Raw genomic sequence first — 16,159 nt, 5'->3', positions numbered from 1 at the left:
TTAAAAATAAAAGAACAGGAATTTTATTTCAGCGATGGCTCATTTTATTACTGTTGATCTGGTGATTTCTGAATTAATTATTTTTTTTGTAATAATAAAAAAGTAGCAAAAAAAAAAAACTCAAAAATTCCAATCAGATTGTCGTTTGCTGTCAGAAAAAAAATTCACACAAAAATCAGACATTAACATTAAAAATTAGAGAATAAAATAAAAAAAAAAACAGATGCTCATAATTCATCCTTTTTCTTTTCCGAGTCTGATTTTGAGCTTTTTGCTTTCGACTGTTTGCTGTCTGTCTTTTTGGATGATTTTGCCGCCTTCTTAGCAGCCGGCTTTCCCTTTTTCTCTGCTGTTTTGCTCTTCGTTTTTTCTGCCACTTTTGTTTTCGTCTTTGCTTTTCCTGCCGGTTTGGTTTTCGTCGTCTTTTTAGCACTTGCTTTTTCTGCAGCTGTGTCGTCCAGCTGTGCGTCTTTGCCGTCCGTCTTTGCGTCCGTGCTCGTCTCCGTCTTTTCCTCTGAGGTTTTGCTTGCTTGCTCTTCCTCAGGTGTTTTCGTTTCTTCTGTCGTGGCTGTATTTTCTCCTTCGGGCTTCACACTGTCCTTCTCTGATGCCGTCACTTGGCTCCTGTCCTCCTCCTCATTCTCGGGTTTCTGGAACTCTGCGTTCAGAGGGCTGGAGAGCATCTTTAAAAGTTCTTCTGCCTGAATTCGCTCCTGAGGAACCCGAAAAGGAGTGAAAACGTGTTGATTTAGATTTTATTGTATATCCACTGTAACAGTTTACAAAATCACAAAAAGGTAAATAAAAAGAATTCCAAACAGCTTCTCAATTAAAGGCTTAATGTCTTAATGAAAAGACAGACAGACAGGCAGGCAGATAGACAGATATATAGGCAGAAAGACAGACAGAGGGATAGATATTAAGACAGACAGACAGACAGACAGATAGATAGATAATTATGAAGACAGACGGACAGACAGACAGACAGACAGACAGACAGACAGATAGATAGATAGATAGATAGATAGATAGATAGATAGATAATAGACTGATAATTGTGTCTCACCTTTTCGTTGTGTCGAGGATCCAGAGTGAACCACAGCGCCACCGCACACCTCTGACCTTTGGTCACTGCTCGGACTCCATGAGGGTTCTCCTTACCGGCACTGAACGCCACGATACGACCGCACTGAGGCTTCACCACTGCCTACAGAGAGAGAGAGAGAGAGACACAGAGGACAGAAATCCTGTTTGCCAATGCGTTCACACCTCATTCCTTACACTGAACACACAACAGCGCCCCACGCTGGTCAAACCACCACTAGACATTATCGTTATTATCGGATGTAAAATCTCACTGTGATGGTTTTGGCATCAAGTTCTGTGAAGATGAAATCTCCTCCTTCAAAGTCGTCATTCAGGTAAAGAATGGCGCTGAAAGGAAAACGGAGTATACTGTAAAACAATTCAAAAATAAAAACTGAATCATGTCTGTGTGTTGTGCAGGTTTCAGTCGTACCTGTAGTCCCGGTGTGTGTACGCTGGCGGCTCTTTCATACACTCGTTGAGTTCGGAGATCAGGAGGCAGTTGTCGACGTGTACAGGGTGGCTCAGGTCTTCTCGGGATTCTTGTTTCTCTGCACAGGATTGAATGAAAGCATGATTAAATGAAAGGGTAATGTTCAAGGCAAGGATTCAAGGCAACTCTAACACTTTCACTTTGTTCTCCATTTTTATTTTTTAGGGAAGTTTGAGGATCTTTCGTCCTGCTGGAAGGTCCACTAGCGACTAAATCAGACCTTTCTGACTTATGCCTGAGGTGTTGCTTGTAGTATTTCCAGATAATGTTCCTTTATCATGATGCCACCTATTTTCTGAAAGCGCCAGCCCCTTTCCAGCAAACCCCGCCCCCACCATGATGCTGCAATCACCATGCTCACCTGCAAACTCCCCATCTGTCAATGGTGAATGCATAATTAACTACTTCACCAGTTCCTTCTTGTTTCCTTGGGGTTCTATTGAAACCTCGGGAGCTAGTCTGTGTATCCTGATGCTGTGTCTGTGTGATCCCAAGATTTTATATTTAAATGCAACCATTTCTATACGGATGCTTGTGGAACTTTCCAGTTATTTGGAAATATAAAAAATTTTATTTTCTGAGAAATTGCTTGGATTTTTCCATGAGAAACAGAGGAAAAAGACCCTGGCTGTAACGACAGACCATTAAAACCAGCCACAATTGTTCTCCTTAACAGATAGATATTAATAGATATTAAGACAGACAGACAGATGGATAAATATTAAGACTGACAGACAGGTAGATAGATATTAAGACAGACAGACAGACTGACGGATTGATATTAAAACTGACAGACAGACAGACAGATGGATAGATTTTAAGATAGACAGACGGACAGATAGATATTAAAACAGACAGACAGATAAATAGATATTAAGACAGACAGACAGACATAAATTTTAAGATAGACAGACAGACAGATAGATATTCAGACAGACAGGTAGATAGATATTAAGACAGGCAGACAGACAGAGAGACAGATGGATAGATAATAAGACAGACAGAAGGATAGATATTAAGACAGACAGACAGACAGATAGATAGACAGATAGATATTAAGACATATGGATAGATATTAAGACAGACAGAGAGACAGACGGAAAGATATTAAGACAGACAGACAGACGGATAAATATTAAGACAGACAGACAACTGGATAGATATTAAGACAGAGAGACAGATAGCTATTAAGACAGACAGATGGATAGATATTCAGACAGACAGACAGACAGACAGACAGACAGACAGACAGACAGACAGACAGATAGATAGATAGATAGATAGATAGATAGATAGAAGGATTCTCTTAATTAACTCCTAATAGGACAAAGCAAAATATAATAAGTCCATTTTTGGACAGTTATTATATTGCTGTATAAAAAATCTTCTGATCCAGTGAACTAAAGCTGTTTTTAATCTGCTGGAACGCTGATGTGAAGGAAGTAGGTGCTCTTTAGGCTATAACTACATTAACTTCTAGCTTTCAGACTTTAGACCTGGACTTTATTATCCTCCAGGATGAAGCTCCTCTTACCCTCGATGGCGGAGCGGCAGACCAGGTGTGAGTAGGAGAAGTACAGAGTAGACTGGAGACTGAAGTACGACTCCACCACCCTGCGTACCTTCTCACTGAGGTCGAAAAACAGACGAGCGCTCTTCAGAGGAAGCAGGCCTTCCTGACCAAGCTGTCACATACACACACACACATCAGATATAGGACTGATTCAATATGTTCATACACTATATTGCCAAACGTTTTGGGAAACCCGTCTACATCATTGAATTCAGGTGTTGTTTGTCAGGGGTTGGGCTCGGCCCCTTAGTTCCAGTGAAAGGAACTCTTAATGCTTCGGCTTCATACCAAGACATTTTGCGATGAATTAGAGCAGAGACTGTGAGCCAGGCCAATACTGGGATGTCTGCCTTTACATGCACATGAATGTAATATGGAGTTGCCCCGCCCTTTGCAGCTATAACAGCTTCAACTCTTCTGGGAAGGATTTCCACAAGGTTTAGGAGTGTGTTTATGGGAATTTTTGACCATTCCTCTAGAAGCACATTTGTGCGGTCAGGCACTGATGTTGGACGAGAAGGTCTGGCTCACAGTCTCCGCTCTAATTCATCCCAAAGGTGTTCTATGGGGTTGAGGTCAGGACTCTGTGCAGGACAGTCAAGTTCCTCCACACCAAACTCACTCATCCATGTCTTTATGGACCTTGCTTTGTGCACTGGTGTACAGTCATGTTGGAACAGGAAAGGGTCATCCCCAAACTGTTCCCATAAAATGTCTTGGTATGCTGAAGCATTAAGAGTTAATTTCACTGGAACTCAGGGGTTCTGAGCCTAAGCCCTGAAAAACAACACCTGAATTCAGTGATTTGGAGGGGTGTCCCAAAACTTTTGGTAGTATATGTATTAGACACATCACAAATACCTCATTCCACCAAAGACAATAAAGAATAATTTGATGGTACAGAACATTCCTGGAGAAGCCTTACCTTAAGAGCTTTGAGAATAGTGACCCCCTGGAACATCTCGCTGGGCGAGTGTGGACTTGGCCTTCCTCTGTAGCCGTCGCCTTTCTGTGCTGCTGTCTATAGTCGAGCAAACAGATAAATAAAATAAAAATGGCTCTGTTTTGTTATAAATGGATAAACACTTACTCGAATATCCCTCTACTCATAAGTTTAACAACTACCCTCTGGTATATGGACCACAGAAAGGCTGTGGTTGTCATTTTTTAGATACTACTGTAAGATAATTTCACTTGATGCATTAAAAAGCATTAAATTTCAGTTGGATAAAGCACTGCTTATAGTTATAGTTTCATGAGATCATCTTCACTTAGAACTTGACTAAAAGTGCGCATACTTATGCACTATTCTGAGCCACTGTATAACAGAAACAGCCAATCAGGTTGCAGTATGCAAATAACGCCCATTGAAGCTCCTTTCTCTGATAAAATAAGGGGCTAGGGTTAGGGTTAGTATACGTCTGGGGGCATGTCCAAAACATTTGCATGGAACCTCAGCACAGGAATTTAATTGGTTCTGGAGGCGAGTTCTTAAGACGGAAATGTTTATTGCGAACCGAATTCTCCCATAAGAAATAACATAAATGCAGATAATCCGTTCCAGCCACCCAAAAATATGACCAATATTCGCAATAGGAAGCGTATGTAAACTGTACAGCTGCTTACAAAGAACTGACCCAAGCCAAGCATTCCATGTCAAGGGTCCTCACAGGAAGTCATGCCACCAAGCTTGGGCTAAAAATAGAACAGAGCACCCACGCCACCAATCTGTCAACAAAAAAACACCCGAAAATCACCTAGCTTTTTAACCCATGCTGAAGACAACGATGGTATCGTGGGGTGACTCTTTCCAAACAGCTTTCACTGACTGAAAACAATAATTATAAAGTTTGTAAACTCGCTTCGCTTGGCTTTCCACTGACACTAACAAGTTTTGAGAGGCTCCCGGACGTACGCGCGACTTAGCCATCGTTCGGTTCCGTTCTGTTTGTACGTGTGCCGAAAATGCTTCGTATGCCGATGCAAATTTCAGTTCTTAAGACGAAAATCCGTAACGGAGGGCATTCATGTGCCGAGGTTCCACTCTACTTCGATGAGAGGTAGAAATTTAGGAATTTCTTGTTTTTTTTTTTTTACTTGTTTATGAAACATGGTTTTCACTTCTGTTTAATTCGACCAAACTATTTCTAGACACTTACGTTTGAAAGCCGGTGTAATTCCCGACACTCATCATCGGTGATCACTCCGTCCAGCACGACTCTCTGAGAACCGTTCAGAGCGTTGGACGTCATGCTGACCGTGATGCCATCAAACGCCAAGTCGCCTTCTGGAGCAGCAGTGGACTTACTGGATCCTAGGAACAATTGACGACTTTTACACCATTTTACAGATGATTCCTACATATCAATCTACAGAAGATTTTCAAATATAGTATAATAACATTACAACTGAGAGGATCTGAGAGTTGACTAGAGGATAGCAAAGTGGTTAGAAATAATATCTGTATCACATGTATAAAGGACAAAGATTTTATTTTCTTGTTTCTGTACAAACTTTTGCACTTGAAGCAAACAGATGTCTGCTCACCGTCTTTAACCATCTGGGTGATGTCTGCTGACTCCTTGGTCTTCTCCTCCACCAGCGTCTCGATTTCCTTCATCAGGTTGCCGATCTCTTCGGTGATGCGAGCCGCTCTCTCTCGATCGGCCCTGAACGGCACAGACACACGACACGGTCTGAGTCACTGACGGCGCTTTTAATGGCTCATAAGAATTGAATAAACATGCAGTATGTCATGTAGTGCTGTTATAGTGGGGGTGTGAATAAGTGACAATATTAATATTATATGACAAGTATGGCTTTTCCTCTGTGACACTGGAGACTCCTTCTCTTCCATAACCAATAAGTAAATGTCCCCTTACGGAAAAGTTAATTGTACCAACACTTCGTATCAACGTTTTTTTTTAACATTTTGATTCTGAAAGCCTGATTCTTATTCTCCTGATTAGAAAATTCATCAGAACGGTTTTGACAATTACATTTAAGCAGCATTCACTGTTAGGAAATTACTATCACATCCATTTCTTACTTTTGTTTGTCCCTGAGTTTCTTAGGCATGATTTCTTCCGGTGTCCACATGTCCTGAATAAAAAGAAAGAAAGAAAAAGAGAGAGAGAAAGAGAGAGTGCGAGAGAGAAAGACAAGTTATATCCAAGTACCTGAATATTACAGGACAGTCTGAACTGCGGCTTTGGGACTCACCGGATCAACAAACGGGACTCCGAATATTTCATCTCCGAAATATAAGAGCTCTTTCTCCAGCAAAGACTTCTTGATGTACTGCTCAACAACCTTAAAAAAAACAATAAGTTTATGAGTAACAAACACATCAACACATAAACACATCATCAAGCATAGCATTATGACCACATGCCCAATATTGTGTTGGTCCCCCTTCATGCACTGTGTATTCTGACCCCTTTCTATCAGAACCAGCATTAACGTCTTCAGCAGTTTGAGCAACAGTAGCTCGTCTGTTGGATCGGATCACACGGTCCAGCCTTCACTCCCCACGTGCATCAATGAGCCTTGGCCGCCCATGACCCTGTCACCGAGTCACCACTGTTCCTTCCTTGGACCACTTTTGATAGATACTGACCACTGCAGACCGGGAACACTCCACAAGAGCTGCAGTGTTGGAGATGCTCTGATCCAGTGGTCTAGCCATCACAATTTGGTCCTTCGTCAAACTCGCTCAAATCCTTACACTTGTCCATTTTTCCTGCTTCTAACACATCAACTTGAATGAAGAGCTTTAAAAGAATCTAATGATTCAATTATATTAATGTATATCGATAAATTTACTAAACTGTTGTCTAAATGGATGCGAGTGTACGCATACATAACCAGCTCCTTCTTCTAGAATACTCCACACACAGTACAACAAGTTGGATTTTGTCCCTAAGAAATGAACAAAAGTGTGTCTGTGTAGTGATGCAGCAAGTGAGCACCTCTCTGGCAGTGACAGCAGCAGCTTTATCTTCTCCCAGCATGACAGAGTAATACGCCAAGTTCTGCTTCATCACCTCGTCGTTAGGGCGGAAGAAGAGGAAGGTTTTAGCGCATTCGATGGCCTTCTCGTACTGTTCGGCTGGAAAAGAGAAGCACGGGTGTAAAAAAAATAAAAAAAGCACACACGTGTACAGATCATATGATTTGACTCTGACCAAATTTACGGAAGCTAATCAACATCAAGCGACGTTTGGATGTCTGCTTAACTGGAAAATTTGGAAGAAAAATAAATAAAAAGATGGAAATGAAGAGGGGGATGTGAAACTTGATCGTACTGTTATAGTAGGAAAACTGGAGGTAGTTAAAATGTGAAGGCAGGAAGTCCTCGAATGGTTTATCTGTTCCAGCGGTGGACGCCAGCTCCACGGCGCAGTTCTGCTTGCAGTTCAGATTGTACAGGTAGTGATCTGTAGTGAAAAACATGAGCCACATGAACACAATCAGAAACACCGTCGGAACATCTCAAAACAAACGTGCGGACGATAAAACGCTGTCATCTGCCTGCCTGAGATAGACTGGAAGAGGTCGGCGTTGTACTCCATGTAGTTATATCCGTCGTAGTCGTACTCGCCCTCGCACAGCGCCCGGCACTCTGCGTCGGCGGTGAAAAACTCCTCGAGCGCCTTCTCGAAGTGTCCGATGGAGGCGGTGAACTCGTCGGCGCTGTACAGACGCTTCCCTTCTAGAAACTCGGCCTGGAACATCGCATCATAGACAACATTTAAACACAAAGCAAGGCGATCCTGCACATTAGGTGAACTAACTTCACCGTCTCACCATGTGCGGTCTGGCCTCCAGGTCTTTAAAGTCCGTCTCCTGGACGCCGGCCATCAGGCTGTAGTACTCCAGGTTCTGTCTCATCTCCATGTGGTCAGGATTCGCTATGTAGAACGTGTTCGCCGCAGCCACGGCTTTGTCGAGCTTGTTTATCTGCGTATGCGGTGAAATTTTGCTTTATCTGAGGTCAGTAGTTGACTCTGAGGTCAGCAATAACGACGACCGTAATTTGACGTATACGCAAACCAACAGTGTGGTAAAACAGTAAAAACTGAAACTTATATTGATAAAAAATTAAGAAATTACTGAACAATGATGTGTATATACGATTTTCTTTAACAAAAAAATACTTTAAAGACAAAATTGATATGAGAAACTGACACACATATAATTGTAGTGAGTTTAATTAAAACCTGAGGGGGGGTCAACTTTTACGTTTTAATGACATTCATTCATGACCTCAATTTTATTTCGATATGCTTGATGCTAAAGTATGCTTATTACAGTGTAATTATTCAGGTTATTACAAGTTAATAACCTTCCACAGGTACAGGGAGTTAATTTAGCTAGATGCTAATAAACAGCATTCGACAGAAGCAGTAACCATGGTAACCGCTGCTTGGGTTACTATGCTCCTATTAAAAAAAAACCATAGTAAGCGGTTTGGGACGTACCATATCATGTTAGCATCTAATGCTAACACTTAACGTCTGAATAGAGGAAAAATCCGGGTTTTTTGGTGTTGTGAATCACACTTAATAGCGTAAATGTGTAAAATCTTTCAATTCAAGACTGAATTGTAATGTATACATGACTCGAGGGGATCTTCTGAAAGACTTTAAATGTGTCTCGGCATGTACCATTAAACTCCACCTAAAGACGTGGCACCCAAATCTCAGTGTGGGAGGAGGGGTTGGGGTTCAGGCTAGTGGTGAGTCGTTCACAAAGGAATCGAATCTTTGAATCGAACATATATGAGCGTGTGTTTTGGGAAGATTTAGACAGTTATCCTATTTCATTTATTGGGATAAAGTGACATTAATGTTCTGAAATTAATTCTAATGAATCGCCGACTCAACAGGGAACAATAAATTTAAACCTACATTACTCTACTGTATTGTATGCTTATAACTGTAGTTCCTTTTGATATTTGTGGTCATTTAAACAGACTGTAAATCTATTTAACGCACAGTAGTGTTATTTTGGTCTTAGCATGAGACAGAGTACGATTTCAGGAAACAATTTAATCGCAAACGATAAGGAAATAGGTAAGTGAGTCGTTTGGGGGCTGAAAACGTCGAGCTGAATCGAATGATCCGATTCATTGAAAAGACTCGAAAGTTCCATCACTATTTGAGGGACGTAAAAAGTGTCTTCTGGTTTTAAATAAACGCAAAAAAAATCTTTAAATGTGTTTTTATAGTGGGAAATAATCACAAAGCAATATAATTTGTTTGTTCGGAATAGATTTGTCTATTTTGTGATGTTAAACTTGCATGGTGCATCAACAACTTGTGAACTTTTTTGAAGAAGCTGAATAACGTTTACCTTAAAATAAGCAACCTGTAGGTAATTATACGGAGTCCTCTTCTTGAACTCGAGCTCCACCTCGTCGCTGATTTTGTGCACGGACGGCGGACCGAGTTTCTCCGCCTCGCACCGGCTCACGCACTCGGCCCGCTGCAGCACGCGCTGGAAAAATCCAAGGTCTTCAACGGGACCGGCGCCGGGAAGCGGAACGGGTGAATCGGGCTCGGTGTGCTGGAATGAGGTGAGATTGGCGCAGGATAAGCGGCATTCAGCCTTCACTTTGCGCACTGTGCCCTTGTTCCTCAGCGCGCGTTCCATGTTCAGGATGACCGAGAGCCAGTCCTGCTTGTAGTACGCTTCCAATGCATTGTCGAACAGCAGGTCATACGGCTCCAAAACACCGCCGAGCTCCGCTTCACACGAGCACGGATCCAAAACGGACAAAACATAAAGGAGAGCGAGGAGAAAGACGCTGGAGGACATGATGGAGTGCTGCGTAAACGTGTAGCAGCAGCGCGCTCGAGCTCTCATCACAGATCCTTTCCGAGCGCTGCAAACTTTTCCTAACCAAAGGGGCGGGGAAAATGCTATAAAGGGCGTGGCTGTGGTTGGAGGGGCGGGGCCTTGGAAACAACACAGACAACGCTACAGTCCATCACCGAGCATTGTCAGATAAATAAATTATGAAACATTCAACAAAGATAAATGTGCAGTCTGATTTGTAGTAAGTATTAACACCATGTGAAATCAAAAGAAAGTGTGCAGAATGAACTCTACTTTTTTTTTTCACATATAAAGCTACAAAGTCAACTTTAAAATTACTGGCACAATCAGGAGAATGCAAAAGTAACAAATTATTGTATAACACACACACAATTCATTTAATTACACTCAAATAATAAAACAATTGGATTACCTTTAAGAAAAATGCGTTTTATTAATATGCTTGAGAAACGTCGACCTCTTCAAGATGGCGGTTCAGTTGACGTGTCAGGTCGTAATCATATTTCTGGTTACACGGGACCTCAAAAGCGCCAGACCAAATATTTTGATATTTTATAAAACATTAAAAACATTATTGTCTCCTTCTCGAACATACGTCATCTTAAAAAATACATTACACAATTATTCTTTAAATGACAAAAAATATTATGACACATCATAATAATGTTTTGCTATATTCAGTCAGGCGTTTTAATAAGAGTGCTAATAACCGAGCCGAGCACCCGAAACTCGAGCTTGCCGAGTTGTTTTGCCGAATCAGTACTTTCTGCTTATGAAACGTGAATGCTGTGTTTTTTAAATTTAAGTAAGTTTGATGATATTTTATCTAGAATTAAATATTAATATCAGCAAAATACAAGTGAACATTAGCGCTGGCAAATGGATAAAGCTGTCAGTTTACCGAATCAACCTGAGAAATCATGCACAGGTAAGAGCACACTGTATTATTATTATTATTATTATTATTATTATTATTATTATTATTATAGAAATGTAGAGTAATAAAACATCTAATACGGCTAATTATTCTATATGTGCATTATGAAAAATTTATTAAAGTGAATCTTGCTTAGAGAAGTGAAATATGAAGATCTATCATCTATGTATTTAATTAATTTAATTTATTTTTATTTACTACGACTGTGAAGTGCACCTTTTGTAAGTAAGGACTCCTAAAACTGGTGATGAAGCAGAGCACAACCTCAAAGGTGATCCATCCATTTTCTCTACCCACTTTATTCCTAATTAGGGTCACGGTGATCTGCTGGAGCCTATCCCAGCACAAAGGCAGGGGTACACCCTGGACAGGTCACCAGTCCATCACAGGGCCACACATATAGACAGACATCCACACACACGGGCAATTTAGAATTACCAGTCAACCTAACGTACATGTTTTTGGACTGTGGGAAGAAACCGGAGTACACGGAGTAAACCCGCAGGGAGAACATGCAAACTCCACACACTCTCCTACCTGTTTGAACCCGGGATTCAAACCCAGGACCTTCTTGTTGTGAGGCAACAGTGCTAACCACTAAGCTGATTATATGAAGTGTTTATTCCTCTGATTTCACCTCAACTTTCAACAACGATTACAAGTTTTTTTAATTGATCCTCTGAATCTCTCACTGCTCTTCTTTATCTCTTCCTCTTAAAGCACTCCAGACTGTTCCAAAATGCTGACACTGAAGACCTTCCTTAAATGTTACCTAAACCTTTCCTTACAGAAAGCAGCGTCCGCCATATGAGCTCCTGAGAATGAGCTGTTGCTAGGGAAACGATTATAAGCATTAGAACGTGTGCATTAATATAATAAACCTGCATTAAAAACATTCATCAATGCCTTCTGACCAATCAGAATCAACAGCACTGAGGTTTTAAACAAAAACCATCAATCTGTAACCTTTAATCTATATATTGTGTAGATGACTAAACTAAATTCCTATGCCGAGGTTCCACCGTACTAGAACCCTGGAGCAAAAGTGTGAATATATTTACAGGCCATCCACAGTCCCAAACACAGCCAATACATGGTGCCAATACTTTTGTTGTGGTCATTAAAATAGTTTTTTTGCATTTTCTGTTCCTGAATTAAATAGAATGTGTTTCTGTGATACTTGTTAGGGCTTTACGTAGCTCCCCATTATGGTGTATCCTGTGTAGGAAGCTTACACAGTGAACTGGAAACCATTTTACTCAGACCACAAAGGAAAATGCCAAATCCTGATGGTTTGTTTAATTCGCTATTTTATTTTATTTAGTTAATTTAGATTTAGACGAGCCGACTGAATCAGAAGCGTTCATGCAACGGCATGCACTGTTTTAGCTCCGCCCACACGGCCTGGTGAGGTTCAAATGGTATTTTTAGCAGTAAAGGTGGAAATCTTCTTCTTCTTTTGGCTTTTCCCTTCAGGGGTGGCCACAGTGAATCATCTCTCTGCACCTATCCCTATCTTCTGCATCCTCAAGACTTACACCCACTAGCTTCATATCCTCATTTATTCCATCCATATACCTCTTCTTTGGCCTTCCTCTTTGCCTCCTGCCTGGCAGCTCCATGTCCAACATTCTCCTACCAATATACTCACTCTCCCTCCTCTGGACATGTCCAAACCATCTTAATCTGTCCTCCCTAACTCTGTCCCCCAAACGTCCAACATGAGCTGTCCCTCTGATATCCTCGTTCCTAATCCTGTCCTGTTCATTCAGGTCATTTCTTGGCCACGACCCTAGATCTTGATTACCACCAAACAAGTGCAACATCATCACCACTCGCTGTTACATAAACAGTTATATTATATTATATCACCCAGCACTCTAACCTCTTTGCATTGCCGTGTCATGTTAATATTTCAGCCACGTTGGTGGAATCCAGCAGCAATCCAAATGGCCTGGAGCTGGTGAGCTCGTATCACACCAACCGAGTAGGAGACCCCATGGACCTGGTCGCTCTGGCTCAGCAGGTTCAGAAGGTACGCTGTGCACCTTTTCAAGCGAAGCCTCGGGTTGTTCGATGGCTCCTGATAACCAACATGGCTTCTTTGTTCGCTTTAGGGAGACGAATTCGTCCGAGCGAACGCTTGCAACAGGCTCACCGTCATCGCTGAGCAAATACGATACTTGCAGGAGCAAGCTAGAAAGGTTGGGAAATATTTATCTGATCTGTTGAATTCTCAAAGCTGATCGGTCAGAAGGCTTTGATTCGTTTAGTGCCGGTTTATATCAATGCAACTGTTCTGATATGTTAGTGTTTCTATAGCAACAGCTCATTCACAGGGCGTGTACCAGGGACACGTCATATAAACACATTAAAGATTAAGTCAAATCATGGATTTTTTAAAGATATTTGTGAGGGGAAAGTATTCCAGATAGAGGAGTTTATGCTTTATTTCAGTCACATGACAACAAACATGATACTGTCATTTTTTCGTCAGAAGTGAGAACAGGAACTAACTCCATTCATGGACATTAAACATTAAAATATAACTAGAAATGGATAAAAAGTACTGGCGTTCTTTAGTGAATAGAATCCTTGCATTGTTAAGGAAATTGATCAGAAACAAGGGATAAAACACTTCACTGATTAACACCGCTTCATCACATAGTTGATTATTTTCCCAACACAGCATGTTCCAGCAAAGTGTTAGATTCCTTATTTAGTGCAATAGAGATGTAAAAATTCTTTAAAAGTCACGTGTTTTAAAAGGTGAATACTCATGAAAGGATTTGTTGTTTCAGGTGTTAGAGGAGGCTAAGAGGGATGCTGACCTGCACCACGCAGCCTGCAATGTGGTAAAGAAGCCTGGAAACATGTACTACCTGTACGTGCGTGACTCTGGCCAGCGCTACTTCTCTATACTCTCCCCTAAGGTAAAAAAAAAACAACAATAACTGAAGTTAATTTAATAGACTTAGCAATAAATTAACAAGACATTCTTTAGGCTTGGAGTCTGTACGCAGCATTATACCACTTCTTCACCAGACAGAGATCTGACCATCTTGGCCGAGCAGCCGAATCTCAATCATGTGAAAGTAGGCAGGGCTTCACTGGAGGTTAGAGAGACATTAAATACAGTGGAACCTCGGCATGCGAATACTCTCACTTGCATATTTTCACCAAGAAATCTGCATCGGCATACAAAGCATTTTCAGCATACAAATGAACTGAACCTGACTCAACCCACGATACCAGCATTGCCTTTGGCATGCGTTCAAAAGCTAGGTGATTTTTTGTGTTTTGTTTTTTTTTGAAAGATTGGTGGTGTGGGTGGTCTGTTCTATTTTTAGCCCAAACTTGGTGGCACGACTTCCTGTGAGGAGCTTTGACGTGGAATGCTTGGCTTGGGTCAGTTCTTTGTAAGCAGCCATACATTTACATATGCTTCGAACTGGGAATATTGGTCATGTTGTTGGGTGGCTGGAACGGATTATCTGCATTTACATTATTTCTTATGAGAAAATTTGTTTTGTAATACAAATTTTAGCCCTAAGAACACACCTCCAAAACGAATTAAATTCCTCTCCTGAGGTTCCAGTGTACTAGAACCCTGGAACAAAGGTGTGAATATTCACTGGCCATCCACGGTCCCAAACACAGCCAATACAGGGTGCCAATACTTTTGTTGTTCCGTCCCTGAATTAAATCAAATGTGTTTCTGTGCTACTCGTTAGGGCTCTACATAGCTCTCATTTTAACGTTTTAGCTCCACCCACAGGGCCTAATGAGGCTCAAATGGTATTTGTAGCAATGAAGGCGGAAATATGGTGTTGTAAATTTCAAATGACACTGAAGAGAGAATCATCATTCAGTGCAATGAAATTATTCTTTAGAAGCTTGGGCACATTCTGTAGTACATTTAGCACGGGCACGTCAGATGAAATACGAAATTTCATGACAGGATCTGAACATGTCCATGTCTATATATCACAATAAACAGCTGTATTTTTGTTTTGTTTTGTTTTTTAATAAAGGAATGGGGTTCTAGTCATCCACACAAGTTCCTCGGGGCTTACAAGCTGGAGTATGACATGTCCTGGACTCCGCTGGAAGATGTTGAGAAACGGGAGGCTGAAATCAGCGTCATGGACAAACTCCTGAACAGTCAAACAGCTCTTCCAAGCAGCAAGGGACCAAACTTCGATGGTCTTCCAAACTGACCAGACTTTGTGTGTGTGTGTGTGTGCAGGCTCAACATAACCTGATATAAAAATAAATTAATTAATTAAGATTAATTTAAACACACAAGAAATGATGATGAGCATATATGGGCAGAGTCTCGTCATCTGTTTCTGCACTAAAACCTACAGATTATTATAATCAGACATTCTATTTTGAATATTTAAATTAGTCTGAAGTGTTAAGGGGATCATTTATACTGTGGCAAGGAAGGAAGCCATTTTGGTTTTCTTAGATATGACTGGGATAGATTTGGGTGTGGGAATGTGAAGTGCTGTGGAGTACTCGGGTTCTGATTGGTCAGAAAGGCTTTTCACACTGTGCTTAACCCGGCTTTTACCCCCGGGGAAGAGGAACATTTCACATGTGTAATTTAGAAGCAGGGTTGTGAAAGACGGCATTTCCTCTGGGTTATGAATCTCTGCTCTTTGCTATTTTACAATGTTAACTCCACATCCCGTAGCCATGAGGTGTTAGAATGTTATGGCTTGTTGCATAGCAACAGACACCCAATCAGAAAGGTGAAGACCAGAACGTCATGGAAGTGCATGTGCATTGTAGCGAGGGGTAAGTACGTGACGCTGAAGGAAGTTGGATATCACCGAACAAACGACTAGTCAACTTCGTGACAAAGATAACAAAACCTGCTCAGGTACAGAGCAGCAGAACTGAATTATTTTTGATGTTCTAAATATGCAAAGAAGATGGAGGTTAATTCAGGTCTTAGGATTGACAGTATGAACACTGTGAAACCTCACACAACATAACCCAGGATTCCCTGTACATGGGGTTTACTAGGACCCAGGGGAAACATTTCACATGCCTTAGAAAGTTTTAAAATTGGGGTTGTAATTTCAAGGGAATTGTGTGAAATGTTCTGTAAGGAGATGTTTATTCCATATTTTCTGGAAGAAGCCTCTAGTGTTAGAGCTTTGTAAGCATGTGGTCATTATATGTCTTAATTTGTTTGATCTGCCTAAACAGTATA

The 16,159-nt window shown here is 41.1% G+C and overlaps 2 protein-coding genes across 2 annotated transcripts; one reads left to right on the top strand and one right to left on the bottom strand.

The window, feature by feature from the left end:
* On the bottom strand, nt 1-10,063 carry p3h1 (prolyl 3-hydroxylase 1). The gene is made up of 15 exons (XM_058372924.1): nt 9,510-10,063; nt 7,962-8,114; nt 7,690-7,879; nt 7,460-7,591; nt 7,124-7,263; nt 6,375-6,464; nt 6,202-6,254; nt 5,700-5,821; nt 5,312-5,466; nt 4,078-4,173; nt 3,114-3,264; nt 1,520-1,637; nt 1,359-1,434; nt 1,067-1,207; nt 1-713 (listed from the first exon to the last, which is right to left on the bottom strand). The coding sequence occupies exons 1-15, from the start codon at nt 10,020-10,022 to the stop codon at nt 228-230; spliced, it is 2,616 nt and encodes an 871-aa protein (XP_058228907.1). The 5' UTR covers nt 10,023-10,063; the 3' UTR covers nt 1-227.
* A 638-nt stretch (nt 10,064-10,701) lies between these two features.
* On the top strand, nt 10,702-16,149 carry lg21h1orf50 (linkage group 21 C1orf50 homolog). Its single transcript, XM_058372931.1, has 5 exons — nt 10,702-10,923; nt 12,852-12,967; nt 13,050-13,136; nt 13,734-13,865; nt 14,967-16,149. Exons 1-5 carry the CDS (start codon nt 10,875-10,877, stop codon nt 15,150-15,152), a joined length of 570 nt encoding a protein of 189 aa, XP_058228914.1. The 5' UTR covers nt 10,702-10,874; the 3' UTR covers nt 15,153-16,149.
* Nucleotides 16,150-16,159: the final 10 nt, after the last annotated feature.

This window comes from Hemibagrus wyckioides, linkage group LG21 (assembly GCF_019097595.1).
Source record: "Hemibagrus wyckioides isolate EC202008001 linkage group LG21, SWU_Hwy_1.0, whole genome shotgun sequence".
NCBI lineage: Eukaryota > Metazoa > Chordata > Actinopteri > Siluriformes > Bagridae > Hemibagrus > Hemibagrus wyckioides.
This window is presented reverse-complemented; position numbering and strand designations above follow the sequence as displayed.